Genomic DNA, 14,666 nt, shown 5'->3' on the forward strand with positions numbered 1-14,666 from the left:
GTGACGGAGCACTTTCAACTTAGCTAACAGCAAAACAGGTTATTCAACGAGCAGTGTTACATCACGTTAGCTGTCAACGTAAACACGTTAATTTCACAATTTGTACGCTGGATGCGTTGAATCAATGTATTTAGCGTTTTGAATTGGAAATATTGCTATTTTGCAGAATATTTGCATCAAGAATACTGGACTATAGCAAAACTTGTAGAAGTGCTACGATGAAGAATAAGATTCCAAATGAATGATGGATAGCAAGAGTAATGTGCTGCGCTCAGTTAAACCAAGCAAACAGTTATTTTTCTGCATTATTATTTTGATTGCCACTTTCTGCTATTTTAGAAGTGAAAGAATTTTTGTTATCTGCCAAGTGTCAACAATACACGGAGCAGAATCGGAGCAATCAGCTATGGCCATCAAGAAAACTCTGTATGCAAGTCACAAAACAGGTAGACACATCTTTGGAATTGTAGTAAATGAAGGAAATGTTCAATATTAAAATGATGATGTGGATATAATAAAAAGAGTGCGAATCCATTGCAGAACGTCGATAGGTTATTACTAGGAATACAAATTTATGTAGGCCTATTGTTTATATATGAGCAGTAAGCACACTGCATTCTTCGTACATTCGAGTAAAGGCAACGACATAAATTTTCGATTTTACATGAGCCTCACCTCAACTACAGTAGCCTACATTGAATGTGAATGATTCTAGGCCAAATGACAAAGATATCAGTAGGCTACTTCGTTGGTGGTTTGATTATGGCTAAGGCTAAAAACACGTTTAGAAACCCGTGATATAGTTACTTGATTAGTACAGACAACCATGGCTAGTGTTAGTCTGATCAGGTTAATTTATTTTGACAAGAAAAAAATTATACAAACACAAATGGTAAATAGTTCACACAACAAGGATGACAGCGAATAATCAAAAGGTCACCAAAGTCAGCTGCTACCACACAAAGTCAGACACAATTTTTGTTGTATCACCGACGAGATGGGTGAGGCTTTAGATTTAGTGGGCGCGGGGGCAAAGCACGTGTCTACTTTCAAGCATGCCATGACCCAGACATTAAATCAATGTAACAAAAGGTCTCTTTGCTGCCTGGGTAAGTGTCCTGCCAAGACACAGGGGTGCTCTCCGCAAGCTTCGGACAAACCTCCTTCAAGTCGTTGCTCAAATTCAAGACTTCCTGACTGAGCTGACAACACCATCCAAATAATTTTGCAGGTCCAAAACAAGACAAGATGCCTTGCAAGAAAGGATTCTTTGAAACAAACGAAAAGCAAAGATGCAGGAGATGGTTCAATTGTGAGGAAATTCGCAAATACTTTCCCATCACCAATAACACGAAAAAGATCGGCCATGGCTTGTCAAAACAGGTAGGCTAAAAACAGATTAAATTCATCGAAGCAAACGGATACCTACAAAATTATAAAATTATTATTTTGCCAAAATAGTTAAAACAATTTTGCTGAATTTACAACAATAAGCCTACAAGCATAAATTACATAGGCTTGGAGTCTAGAAAAAGCGTGACATCAATTAAATAATTTCGCTGGCTAACTTGTAACGCAATTTCAAGTGTAGGCCTAGGTGTAGGCTACAGCGAGCATGATATTAAAGTAATATATTGTATATAGACTGCTTCAAAAGTCAATCTCTACATGATAGGCTATTGTGACGCATTCCGCACCGGTATATAAATTGTGGTCTTTCAGAATTTTTGTGATGTTTGATCCGATGAGTGGTGGTTGAACATTTAGATCAAGCAGTTGAAAAGCCAATCAGGTCAATCTTCGTGTATTTTAGTGTCTTTCCAAGGCACAGCTGCATCCTTGATTCAAGTCAGTCATTGTTGAGTTGCATCTGTGATTCGCAGTGTACTGTGGGCCTATGGTGTCACAATAGGCACAAAATAAAACACGGTTGTTAGAAGGTGAAAAAATGACCCACACTGATATCTCTAGGTACGCATGTAGAAAATCACTAGCCTATAGCAGTAGAACATTGTTAGTTGATATTAATCTTTTGTCATCCAACTGACAAAGCTTCTGACAGGTTATTTCTGGTAGTTTTGCATACTTGTAGAAAAGACTTTGAACCACTGATGCAGGGCCGGTTGCCGACATTGACAGAGTAAACTTTCCGATTGTTGAAGTATTGTTACCAGGAAATTATTCAATCCACAAGGTGTCAATGATGGAGAGCAGTCCTGAAATGCGTTGCTCAAGCACACACCCCGAGAGCCGAAACAGCGCCGCTTGGTCTTGAGTCGGGCGCTTAACCACTGAGCTAACGGGCCGGACCAACTAACGTGGCGGTGACTAATTAACCATAAACTGAGTAGAGCTGATATATGTATAACCAACAAATAAAAATTTTCAACAAAATAACTTTGTCTATAAAGGTCTACCGCGTTCCATGGATTGGTCATTCCCAAACGTTTGCTCTGTCAGCGCCACGCCCAATAGAAGACAAACAGCAATTTCAAAAGAATGTTGAACGAATGAAGATAGGAACAGATTATCTCAAAGAGCTGCAGCCAAGCAAACATCTTATCCCGGTATAGCGTTTTTGTGGCAAAGTGGGCTAATAATTAATTTATTACGACTATTCAAGATTTTTTGAAATTTTAATTTTTTATTTAGAGCAGTGGTTCCCAACCTGGAATCCGCGGACCCCTTGGGGGTCCGTGAGAAAGCATTTGGGGGTCCGTGATTACCTTGATGCATTTTGGAAAGAAAAAAAACGAAAAGCGATCTTTTTACTTTCATTTCTCTCATTAAATTTGCTTACGTTGAAAAAGTTTCGGCATGGCACTTCGGGTTACCATAATATTCAAATACTGCTGACATTTCTTAACAATTCATTCATTTTCTTATTTGAGCAACTGTTTAACTTGATATTTACCGCAGGAGTCATAGCAGCAATGCAATATGACACAGTACAGTAGTTGACAGGCGCGGATTTATGGGGGGGGCCCAGGGGCCCGGGCCCCCTCCCCCGAAATTTTGTGATAAACTGTATGTTTCCGCATCAAATGGTTTGATATGCCTCTAAACAGCTGATATTAGTCCCTCGGCATCACAATTGATGAAAATGGTTGTTTTAATGTCTATTTTCTAGCATATCGTATATGTCGTAGTGTCATTGTTCATAGCTGTTTAGCTTTTTCTTTCTTTTTAATTGATTTTCAAATTTTCTGGCCCCCCCGAAAAAAACTCTTAGATTCGCGCCTGGTAGTTGAGTAACATAATTATTACAATAGTCAATATTATGTTATCTGAGTTTCAGGCAAAATTTGGGTAAGGGTCCGCAGACTTAATAATTTGTCTAAAGGGGTCCGTGACAACAAAAAGGTTGGGAACCACTGACTTAGAGGGTTAATTAGTTTTCTATCTCTCATCAGTTGCCTTGCTCTTTTTTACACTACTCTATTTTTTTCTTTTCCACCACAAACATGAACGCTGTCGTGACTAAACAAAACATTTTTCTCATTCTTTTTTCTTCGCCTTCTTCCTCCCACATATTTTAGCAAATTTCCTGCCAAGACCGAAGACTGCACTCCACCCTGACGATTTTTTCGGAGTTAACATCTTTCTCGACATCTACATTTCGAACGACTTCAGCTTTCCTATATCTTCACACTCCGCCGCTAGTAGCCTCAACATTCCCTCAATTCTAAATCGATGCAACATCCGGTGCCATTTTTATAAGGTCTTTGATTTCACTAGACACGATATCAAGAAATACTACAAAAACTACGTTGTAAAAACCTTTGCTTCAAACTGTGTAGAGTGAATTACTGTGTGAAGTGAGTGTAGAGTGAATCGATTTTGTAGTTTCTTATCGGTAATATTTTCATGCCAGATGACCGGGTACTGCGAAGACGAAAACACTGCAATGATGGTAACTGAATATTGTGGAAAATTTAGGACCCTGGAGTCATTTGTGAACAGAAGACACGTTTTAAAGCTCACTGCTATTGAACGGTTGTGGATAGTTATACAAGTGGTCGAATCCTTTGTGTATTTACACTGTGAAAGTGGACCGCCTAAGGTGCATTGCGATCTGCATGCGCCAATGCAGGTAATGGTAGCCACATACATTTTTCTGGGACGTAGCCTATGGTAAGTTAAAGCAGTAAATATTATAGAGCTACAATTATTGTGCTTGATTTATTGTAGGAATCTTTATTCTCGAACTGAGAAAGCTGCTTTGAAAGTTTGATCCTGGCAGTTTGATATAGGCTACTTGTAAAGGCTTTAGCCTAAACCACTAAGGCAAGACCGCTTACCGCGATTGACAGAGTGAGAGTGAGGTTTCCGCTTGTGGAAGTGTTGGTGTCTGCAAATTATTCCAGCCACTAAGTGCCGGTGCATGGAGAGCAGTTCTTGAAATGCGTTGCTCAAGCGTACACCCCGAGAGTCGAACCAGCGCTGATTGGACTTGACGTTTTTTGCTGATGAAGTTAGGCGGTTAACCTACTAAGCTATTGTTTGTTTGTTTGTTTGTTTATCTTTATCCTGCATTGCGGAAAGCGGACTTGAGCGCTATGCATCGGTGTACGCTTTCAGACATACACCTGACCTACGCTGCAGCCGACGGCAATGTCTGTTTCCGGTTGTCTACTCTACTTATGACTTAAATTTGGTACTACCCATTACTCGAAATCGATCAGTGGGTAGAGGCAATTATCGTAAAGTTTCTTGCCCAGAGAAACAACAGCAGGTACGGGTGGTTGGAGTCGAACATGCAGGCTTTCGACTGCGAGCCCAACGCGCTAACCACTCGGCCACTGCTGCCGACTATTGGTTACTACGACATCTTAGAATCGTTTTTCTACTCATAGCCTTTAAAAAAAACAGTAAATTTATATTTTCAACGTTCTAGCTAGGCTACATCAAAAGTCATTATGACTAAATAGCCAAATATGTTTTGTTTGCTGTAAACATGATGGCCATAGTAAGTTTTGATTGTTTTTTACAGGCGCTCGGACAGTTTTTGGTAAAAGATGATGGAAACGTTGTACTGAATGATTTGGATGAGCTGCCAATAGATGACCCTGCAAATAATCACACAGCTATGTGCAAGTAAGTTCTCTATGTAACTTACATGTAACTTACGGTACGGTATACAATTATATAATTGACAAAACTGGGCGGACCACCAATGGCCGAGCTCGTAGTTGAAGAAGAACTCCTCAAGACTCCAAAGGTTTATTTCCGACACCAGCTCCCATCCAACCGGAATGCTTTTGCTAAGGAAGGCCTGGGTGCGGCTCAACCGCTTTCCCACTGGTGTCGGACTATTCCGCTCCAACATGCACAAATGGGGAATGGCTCCATCCGCGATCTGTGAGTGTGGCAAGGAGGAACAAACCACAGATCACACCATCTGCAACTGCACCACTTAACATGCGCCAAATGGTGTGAATGGTCTGCGTGAACTGGATGACGAATCTATTCAGTGGCTGCTCGACACCTGCCCAAACATCTACAGTAGACCGAGTCGCCGCCACTGCCCAAGGGTGGTAGGCTAAAAGGCAGAGCCCCTCGACCCCTGAAGTGGCGAAGAAGGTTTACACGAAGAAGCAGAAGATTGACAAAAGTAAAAAATGATTGCATTAGAATTTCAATAAACTTGAAATTTCATGCATGTTATCCAGTTGTTTTATGTTTCTTTTTCAAGAATTAAAAAAGCTAGATGTTATTTAAAGTAGACTACTTGTAATTGTGATATGTAGGCCTACTTACATTGATTAGGCCATAGCCTATAGCCTACCAACAGTCAGAGATGGGCAAGATCACCAGTATTGGTGATCTTGAAGATCAAGATCAAGATCACCAAGAATAGGTGATCTTGAAGATCAAGATCAAGATCACCAAACTATGTGATCTTGAAGATCAAGATCAAGATCGTGATCTTGAAGATCAAGATCACTTTCAAGATCACTTTTTGTGTACTTGAAAAATAATGAAGTTTTTGATCAATGATGTTGCAAAAAATAATTACTATAAGCAACCTGGGTAAAGGTATATAGTTGGTATTGCTAACTTTTACTTTTAAACTACTCGATCGCTGGCCTAAGAATTGTAATAAGTTAGTGACTGTTGCTATTAGACCTATCAATTGTTGACGTAGTTTGCCTAGAATCGCAACGTCACACCCAAGGCCGAGGTTAATTATAGTAGTTCTGAAAAAGTCGCAAAATTTGCAATTAGTTTTATACTTTTTATTTATAATAAATAAATAAAAATAAACTTTGAACTGTATCATTTTTTACCAAATTTTAGTTTGGTTCATGTGGGAGTTTTTATTTGTGTTACTAAGTAGTTTTAACTTTCACTGTATTAGTGTATTATGTCAATGTTTATTGCACCATTTACCCATCTGGCAACCTTGATACTGTTGTCTGCTATCAAAAAAGTTCAGAGGTTTGCAGTCAGACAAACCGCTCCATACTCAGACCGTAAACAAGTCTTGGTCTGGTTGATTTGCTGCAATAAACCACTTTACATGACCAAAGTCGGCTAGAGTCCAGATTTTTTAACACCGCCATTCTAGACTTTTGAAATATCTAAAATTGGGTCAAAGAAAGAAAACATTTCTTTAAAATTCACACATGGAATTGTAAACAAAGTTAAATCATTTTTTATTATACGTCAACATAAAGTACACGGAAGTTGACTTCTTTATTATGACCAACACAGAAAACTTTTTCAATTTTGAAATGGCAACACTGACCAGATTAGATGGACACTTTAAATCGTCTTTTGTTGGACACATATCATATTAACAGTGATTTAATGTTAGTAGTTGCCACTAACTACTTTGTACAGTACGAGTTCTAAAAAAATGACTCTATCTAGTAAGTAAACTTCAATTTTAAAGTGATCTTGATCTTATAGTTCTTCAAGATCAAGATCACTCAAAAAAAAGTGATCTTAGATCAAGATCAAGATCACCAAAAAAAAAGTGATCTTCAAGATCAAGATCACGCCCATCTCTGCCAACAGTAAACCCCGTTAGCTCAGAAGTTAAGCGCCTAACTTTGTACACGAAGGAACCTCAAGATCAAGCATCGTTGGTTCGACTCTCGGGTGTGCACTTGAGCAACTCACTTCTGGACAGCTTTCCATTCAATCGAAACTAGTGGGTAGATTAATTCACAAACAAGAGAAACCTTCACTTAGCTAATCTCGGTAACCGTCCCTGCGTCAAAAGCCTCTACGTGCGAAATTGCCAGGAATAACTTATCAAAAACCAACCAAAAAAACAAAAACCAACCAGTCGCTAACTGTAGATTATAAACCAGAGCCTAATTAACATTCACCGCTCACATTGACACGTTTTTATTGTATTTAGAGCACAGTGTTGGATGAGTGAAGAAAGTTTTTTTGCTCCTGAGCTACAGAACGCCAGAAATTGCAAAACGAAAAATAAGTTTTCAGAAGCAACTGTCAAAGCTGATGTTTGGAAAATACCTGATATGTCCAATGCAATTTTGAACGATGCCATACAAGAAGATAAATACAGGCCCTCAGTTCATTTGATAAACAAGCAGTTGGCTTACATTCACAAACAATGCAAAATTACGAATCTTACTCGAAGAGCTAATTCATCTTGGGTGCTAAAGGAATATAAGAAGATCTACGATGAATTGGAAAAGAATAGGTAGCACAAGAAATCAAAAACGTGAAATACAGAAATAACTTAGTAGCCTATAGGCTATAGTCTTCTACACTGTTATCATATTTTAAACAATAAATACTACAGAAAGTGCTCAATGCCAAGCAAAAAAGCCAAGCAGAGCAATAGATATTACTTAGAATAAGTACCTTCTGATGATTCTCTATTGGGGTGAAACAGGCTGTAGAGGTTTTAGAAAGTAATAACTATATGATCACAGAAATTGTCAGTGACAATTTGTAGCATTTTTTTACCTCATTATATATTATCATATTTTATGTTCGTTATGTTATGTGTCATATATTTTCAAATATTGCACTGCTTTAACCTTGGCCAACAAAGAAAACGTTTAGGCTATTTTGTTTCTGATGTGAATATCGCAAATTGAATAACTGCTCGCAATTATTAATTAATTTTTATATCTACATTGTGATGGTCACTGTTGTTTACTTGTCGTTAGTGTTGTCGGTGAGAATTTGAGTCTTGTCATTCGATTCTTTAATAGAAAAGAAACACTTTAAGAGTCAGAGTCAAACGTAGATTCTTGCAACAAAAATATCGTTCTCTAGATGTTCAGCACTATAGTATACAGTGACTCTGAACCCTTTTTGAAGCATGCCTTCCTTTGAAACTGCCTTTTCTCCGTTATCGTTGCTTTTGCGATTTGATCATGTTGCAATTTGGACAGGAAACTTAAAGATCGAGCGGTGCTGGTTCGACTCTCTGGGTGAGCGCTTGAGCAATGTATTTCAAGGACAGCTCTTCATTCAGCGGTAGCTTCTAGTGGATGGAATACTTCACAGACAACACTTCAACAAGCTGAAACTTCATTCGGTCAATTTCGGAGGTCGGGCCTGCGTAGGTGGTTTAAAGCCTCTACAAGTATGCGAAGCTGCCAAGTTAAGCTTTCAAAGAAGTTTTCTCAGTCCGAGAATAAAGATTCAATCAGTGAATAGTTAGTTATTTCGAGTGTAGCCTAATCAGTTCAAGCACAAAAAAGATTAGCCCACAATTCAGTTACCAGCTCAGTTGCCAAGTGGTTTCGTCTTCGGCTCTGGTAGGCTACATCTAACTTAAGATCGAATCCAACTAGGGTCAAACCGAAAACTTTAAAAACGGTACCGATTGTGTTCTTTCTTGCATAACGTAGTAAGGATAAGTCGGGTAATAATGTGATGACATCGTAAACCTGATATAAAAATTAAAAACGAGGCTAGACCCTAAAAGAAAAAAGACTACAGCAATAGTAGAGCGACAATGAATAAAACCATAATATTATTTTTATTAACGATTCAATTCAATATTTCAAAAATGAAAAAAAGAACAACTTAGTTCGGGAGTTAGGCTATGTTTTTTAATCCGAATATCATAACAAGTTTTGATTATTCTGACTCTTTACGCTGTTACCATTTATCGCAGGAAGTATTGTAAATTCGGCAGACATTCTGTTTATGCTAAAACGTTTGGGTGCAAATCAAGATTCTCATCTTTTCCAGCACTAAATGCAACGTTAATCTGACGAATGCGAAAGTAAAAGCAGAAACATGCAAGTTATTTTATTGCTTCGCTGACGTTTCGCGCAACTTGAGAATGTGCATCCTCAGAGCGAATACCATACAAAATAACATTTAGGCCTACGAAGTTATATTTATTGCAGTGCGGTTGAAGGCAAGAGAAAAAGTAAAACGTTAGTGTTTCAAATTGTGACCAAAAGATGTGAAATCGGTTATTTCTACGTTAGATAACATAAAATGCAGGATCTCATACGCTCAAAAGGTGATATGTTGAGAAACGAAGCACTGAGCACAGCTTACAAATGCCCACGGGCTGTGAAACAAAACACAGAACGTTTATCCACGAGAAACCAGACTTGTTAGGCAGCCAGGCCAGTAAGACCAAAGAAAGCATAACCACAAAGCCAGAAAATTGATCATTTTTACATAGATTCAACGTTAACAAAAGATTCATTTACTTGCTGAGCAGTACCAAAGTACTAGCAATGACGTTGAGTTAACGCTAGAAGCTTCAGTGGAGTTAAAAGTTTAAAGTTGCCTACAAGTAACTTAACATTAGTTCTTGTGTCGGAACAAGCAATCAACTCATAATCAACAAAACGCAATGCTTGTCTAGAACAGCGGTCAACGGTTCTTACGTCAGTACGCACCGGTTCAAGGTAAGTGTTGTTTCCATGGACCGGTCATCAAAATGTAGTAAAGTTATTTTGAACAAAACAATGTAAGCAGTGTGAATATTTCAAATATATAGTTAATAAAACGTTTAACGACATGTCAACATTACAGGTTAACATCTTTGATTAATCAAAAGCGATAGATTTAAATGAAGATTTTTAATGTTTATTTTACACGAATCATAATATTTATCATTCTCTGTGTCACAACGACGAGTTTTTTCGCCGTCCAACTCAACAGGAAGGTGAAAATAAGCAACAATTTCGGGGACCATTTCAATGAAAAAGCAATGATTAGAGAACATAAGGATCATCAAAAGCAGATTGAGTCAAGACAATTCGGCTTCCCAACAGGCACCGAATTACCGCTGCAACGCCATCAAACACTGGTGCAAAGCTATGTGCCACTTGATAAAAACGTTGTATCTGAAGTAAATATGCATCACAATAACAACAATGGGAAGCATTCGCAAGTTGTGGGAAAGAGTGCAGGCACTTGTGAACACGGTTACTTTAAGTTGGAAGGAATGAATCACTGTCAGAAGTGGCTGAAATGTAAAGATCTTCTACCTATGGTCAATTATTCACGCATGGTTGGAAAAGGACTCGCAAAACGGGTACTTTTACTTGTTATGGTAATGGCACAACCAAGTTATGGCACAATTAATTTGATAGCCTCTTTGTGATGTGGGTGCCATCTGTGTGGGTTACCCAAATTTCTTGAACTCGTTTTCAACCAACATGTTTGTTGATGTGTCGAATGGTAAATATCCAAGGTTTCTACATCTGATATTTGATTTCCCTTAAACTGAAAATACCTCTAAGAGTTCTATAGAGCTAATCCAAACCTTCCTTCATGGTGATTTACTTCATGTGAGTTCAGAACCTCATTTGCTCAATCCCTTCAATGTTTTAAACATCAGAGAAAAAGAATCCTCATTGTCTTTGTCTGTAAGAAAAGAGTACCATAGAAATAAAACTGTTAATAAAATCAAAATCTAATGCATTAAATTACACATGCAGGTTTATGCCATCGAATGGAAGGAAAAATCAGTTAAGCTTGCTTTGCTTGTCACAAGAAGCCGAGATAACGCGTGGGTTGTCTCAAGGGCAAGAAATTCACTTGCCCACTTGATAAAGCTACACCCAAGTCGAAATATAATTCAGGTGAAATTTTTCTAAAACTAAAATTTATCAAACATTCATTGCAAAAAAGAACTACAACAGGTGACAGGCCACACAAATGCACCAAACTGTAGCTAACACTTTAGGCTTACTAGTCCGATTAAAGCCATATTAACACAAATTTTAATGCGCGGTACAGTTTTCAATGGTTGGTTGGTTGTTAGTTTAAACCAGTGTCCTCGGACTGACAAAGCCTTTGATTTGCCGGTGTCAATCTTCAACTCAAAGTATAAAACGTCATAAGTTTTAGCTAACATTGCATTCAGCTGGTAGGTCACTGCTCTGAGGGAAACAACACTATCATTGTGACAGAATATTGTGGGAAATATGGATCTTTGGACAAGTTTATAGGCACCCAGAAATTTCAATCACTCTCAGCGCGGCAAAGGTTGAAGTTATCCATGCAGATTATTGAGGGATTCGTTTTCCTTCATTATGCTAGTGGAGTGCCAAAAGTGCATTGCGACTTGCACAATCCAAACCAGGTTACAGTTTTTCATGTTAATCTGAACTTCTGCAATCTATTTCAACTGTGAGAATACTTGAATATGAAAGCTTATAACCTACTATGAATTAATTAAATTTAATGATGTATGTGCCAATAGCAACGACATATCAATCAAAACCTGAGTTGAAACTCTTGTAATCATCAAATAGCGAGACATTGTAATTTTACAAAAAAATAATCAATTTTTTATTGAAAAGTGTAACATTGAAAGTAAAAGCCTCAGGAATACACGTAAATAATCGAAAAATTTTATCCAACTCTCATATCTGTTACAACAGATAGAAAAATTTGAATCTTTTGCTTTTCTTCATTTTAAAACAGGCCCTTGAGCAATATCTTGTTACTGATGATATGCGGATTGTTTTGGGAGATATTGATGAAATTCCACAATATGACTTAAAACGTAACTCGACCCCAAAATGCTTGTAAGTGAAACTGTAATGTTATTGTAACATCATAATGCAAATTGATTGAAAAAGCATTTCATACTTAGTTTAATTACAATTTAGTACGGTAGTCTTTGCTAAATTCTTACAATGTACTTATTGCTCTCGATTTAAGTTATTTTTTTAATTCTACCATAAAGTAAATCACTTACAGCAGAGGAACAACTTATTCGATGTCCACATGTATTAGCCCAAGATCTTTCATAAAGAAAAAAAAAGCATCTGACAGCTGTCAGCTTGATATAGCGTTATGATAGTTTGGTGGTAAAATATTTATTTCCTTAAAGTGATGATATGTGACTGTTTCCAGATGTTTGATTTGCTGCTTAGTATGCTGTATATAAAACAGTAGAAATTTTCATCTATCACTGATATGGCATACCGGTAGCTCTTTACTCTTGAGAGTGCACCACTATTGACTTCAATACTCTTATTATTTTGTTACTGTATGTGATTGAAAGATGGATAAGAACCATACTTTAGAATATCTCATACATTATTATTATTTACTCAAAACTAGTTGAAAAAATATGATTGTTAAAGTAAAGCAAGAAAGTTAAAAATAAGAGACTAATGCAAAATACATTCTTAGGTCAGAACAAGGCTGTAGAATGAGTGATAAGGACTTCTTGGCCCCTGAGCAACGTTACTCTCAATCCTATTGCATCAAGCACAATCGACGACAGACAGCGACAATCAAGTCTGATGTATGGAAAATTCCAAGTTTATCAAAGCAGTTTCTGAATGAAAACACAGACAACTCAACTCTTCGAAAGGAAATCCATGTCATTAACAGTCATTTGAAAGATCTACACAGAAAGTGTAAAAACACAGATCCTTTAAAACGACCACCATCAGATGTTGTTTTAACACAATATTATAACCTTTACAAAAAGCTGTATGGTTGAAACCAGTATATAGAAATAAATGTGTTTTTTTAAAATGTAGTGCAATGCAAAATTTATATGTTTTTTGCAATTAACTTTGCACTGAAATGTTACATGTAAAGACCAACAAACAAAGAAAACATAAATGCAATTAAAAAGCTACAAACGTATATTGTGCAAACTAAACAACTTCTGGCACCAATATCCACGTAGGAAAGATGGAAATTACCTAATTTTTTTATTCATATTTCCTCAGTTGTTTTTAAATACTGTACTGTAGGCTACATCTCACATTTTATCATTAAGTTAAAGAAACAATAGGCTATACATTTCTTACCTGATGGAATTGTCTTATGACTATGTGGTTAAAACACTTCTTTCTTTTAAATACTAGTTTAAAACAGTAGTCACATGCTATTATGCAACAGTGTTTTTCACAAGATCTACATATGCAAAAAACAGTGGATAAACAAAACAGTTTGCAGTGTACAACAAATTGTGATAAAAGAAGTATCAAAATTTCTTTCACAGTAGCAGCCAAACGTCCACGTTGACATTTAAGGATTAATAATAATATGAAAGTAAGTGTAAGGCCACAGTTTCACACAAATTAAACAACAACAAAAACCTTACACATAAAACCTATCTTTATGTCATGAAAGTTAATTAGAATGCGATTTCATTTATCTATAAAAATATCATTGAGTTAATGTTTCATCCTTCATGGTCTAAAATTACAGTTCATCTTCAATTTTATACAACTTGAAGCAAGCACTTTCTTCCGCGCAACATAAATTTAAAAACTATTCTCCACTGAAGCATTTGCAACAAAGAAGTAAAAAAATCAATGCAAAAAAAATGGAGAAATACGCCATTTACCAAACATATTTTCTCAATTTTAAAGAACTCACAGTGTATTAATACACCTGTGAAGAACTACATCGACAATAAAATCAATATAGATGAAGTAGACTATATTGTATTTCAAACAATTGGCAACAAATTGTAATACATAACAACAAATCAATCGTATCTGCAATGAATTATTTAAACTTGCAGAAACTTAATATTGATATAATTTTATTTTGTGCACTTCTTTGTCTTGACATTCACGATTGCGATTGTAATAATAAAATGTTCCGTCACGTCTTTGCAATTTTTTGACATATCCTGGTTCAATCGGCCACCTTTCTGCTTCAATTTTCCTTATCAATCGATATTCAACTTCATCTCGATATCCAGCAGTTTGAAACCGAAATGCATTTTCCACTTCATCGCTCCATCGTTTTGCTCGAACCATTGACTTTGGTTTAGGTCCATCACTAATTTGGTCGACTCTTGCAGAAGCCATTAGAAAATATGTATGAAACAGTACACTTTCTCTTCGTCTACAGTAAATTTTATGCAGTTAGTATTTATAAACTAATAAATAAATAATGGCTAATATGAATATCATTTATCATTGGTACCTCCTACTAGGAAAACATTTACTTTCACAGTAAAATGCAGTAAAAATGGGCTACGGATGCAGCATAAGTTTTAGCTAATGCTGCATCGTACAAAAGTATAAAGATACTGCCCTAAGTTCAATCAAGCAAATTAATAATGCGATTGTAACCTTATTCAACGTTTCATTACTTTCTCTAAGTGTTTTCAGTATAATTTTCATTGGTAGTATTTTTTTGTAAAATACGGTACTGCCGCCGGGGTGGAAGCTGACTTGGTGACCTCATAAGGTCTTTCACTTCCTTCCTCT

The 14,666-nt window shown here is 36.8% G+C and overlaps 2 protein-coding genes and 1 long non-coding RNA gene across 3 annotated transcripts; 2 read left to right on the forward strand and 1 right to left on the reverse strand.

The window, feature by feature from the left end:
• Window positions 1-336: 336 nt before the first annotated feature.
• On the forward strand, window positions 337-7,873 carry LOC145769691 (protein O-mannose kinase-like). Its single transcript, XM_082581367.1, has 6 exons — window positions 337-446; window positions 1,232-1,383; window positions 2,412-2,567; window positions 3,875-4,093; window positions 4,994-5,097; window positions 7,373-7,873. The coding sequence occupies exons 1-6, from the start codon at window positions 407-409 to the stop codon at window positions 7,683-7,685; spliced, it is 984 nt and encodes a 327-aa protein (XP_082437493.1). The 5' UTR covers window positions 337-406; the 3' UTR covers window positions 7,686-7,873.
• A 1,087-nt stretch (window positions 7,874-8,960) lies between these two features.
• Window positions 8,961-13,967, reverse strand: LOC145769432 (uncharacterized). Its single transcript, XR_014289011.1, has 2 exons — window positions 13,248-13,967; window positions 8,961-10,833 (listed from the first exon to the last, which is right to left on the reverse strand). It is a non-coding gene; the product is annotated as an uncharacterized LOC145769432 (long non-coding RNA).
• LOC145768269 (protein O-mannose kinase-like) lies at window positions 10,902-12,931 on the forward strand. Its single transcript, XM_082579749.1, has 4 exons — window positions 10,902-11,051; window positions 11,336-11,554; window positions 11,899-12,002; window positions 12,616-12,931. Exons 1-4 carry the CDS (start codon window positions 10,902-10,904, stop codon window positions 12,929-12,931), a joined length of 789 nt encoding a protein of 262 aa, XP_082435875.1.
• Window positions 13,968-14,666: the final 699 nt, after the last annotated feature.

Source organism: Aplidium turbinatum, chromosome 4 (assembly GCF_918807975.1).
Source record: "Aplidium turbinatum chromosome 4, kaAplTurb1.1, whole genome shotgun sequence".
Classification (NCBI taxonomy): Eukaryota; Metazoa; Chordata; class Ascidiacea; order Aplousobranchia; family Polyclinidae; genus Aplidium; species Aplidium turbinatum.

Coding starts and splice junctions, on each gene's coding strand:
- LOC145769691 (XM_082581367.1), top strand. CDS start 407: ATGGCCATCAAGAAAACTCTGTATGCAAGTCACAAAACAG. Junction 447..1,231: donor GTATGCAAGTCACAAAACAG/GTAGACACATCT, acceptor ATAATTTTGCAG/GTCCAAAACAAGACAAGATG. Junction 2,568..3,874: donor CAAGCAAACATCTTATCCCG/GTATAGCGTTTT, acceptor TTTTCATGCCAG/ATGACCGGGTACTGCGAAGA.
- LOC145768269 (XM_082579749.1), top strand. CDS start 10,902: ATGCAGGTTTATGCCATCGAATGGAAGGAAAAATCAGTTAAGCTTGCT. Junction 11,052..11,335: donor CAAGTCGAAATATAATTCAG/GTGAAATTTTTC, acceptor CATTGCATTCAG/CTGGTAGGTCACTGCTCTGA. Junction 11,555..11,898: donor ACTTGCACAATCCAAACCAG/GTTACAGTTTTT, acceptor ATTTTAAAACAG/GCCCTTGAGCAATATCTTGT.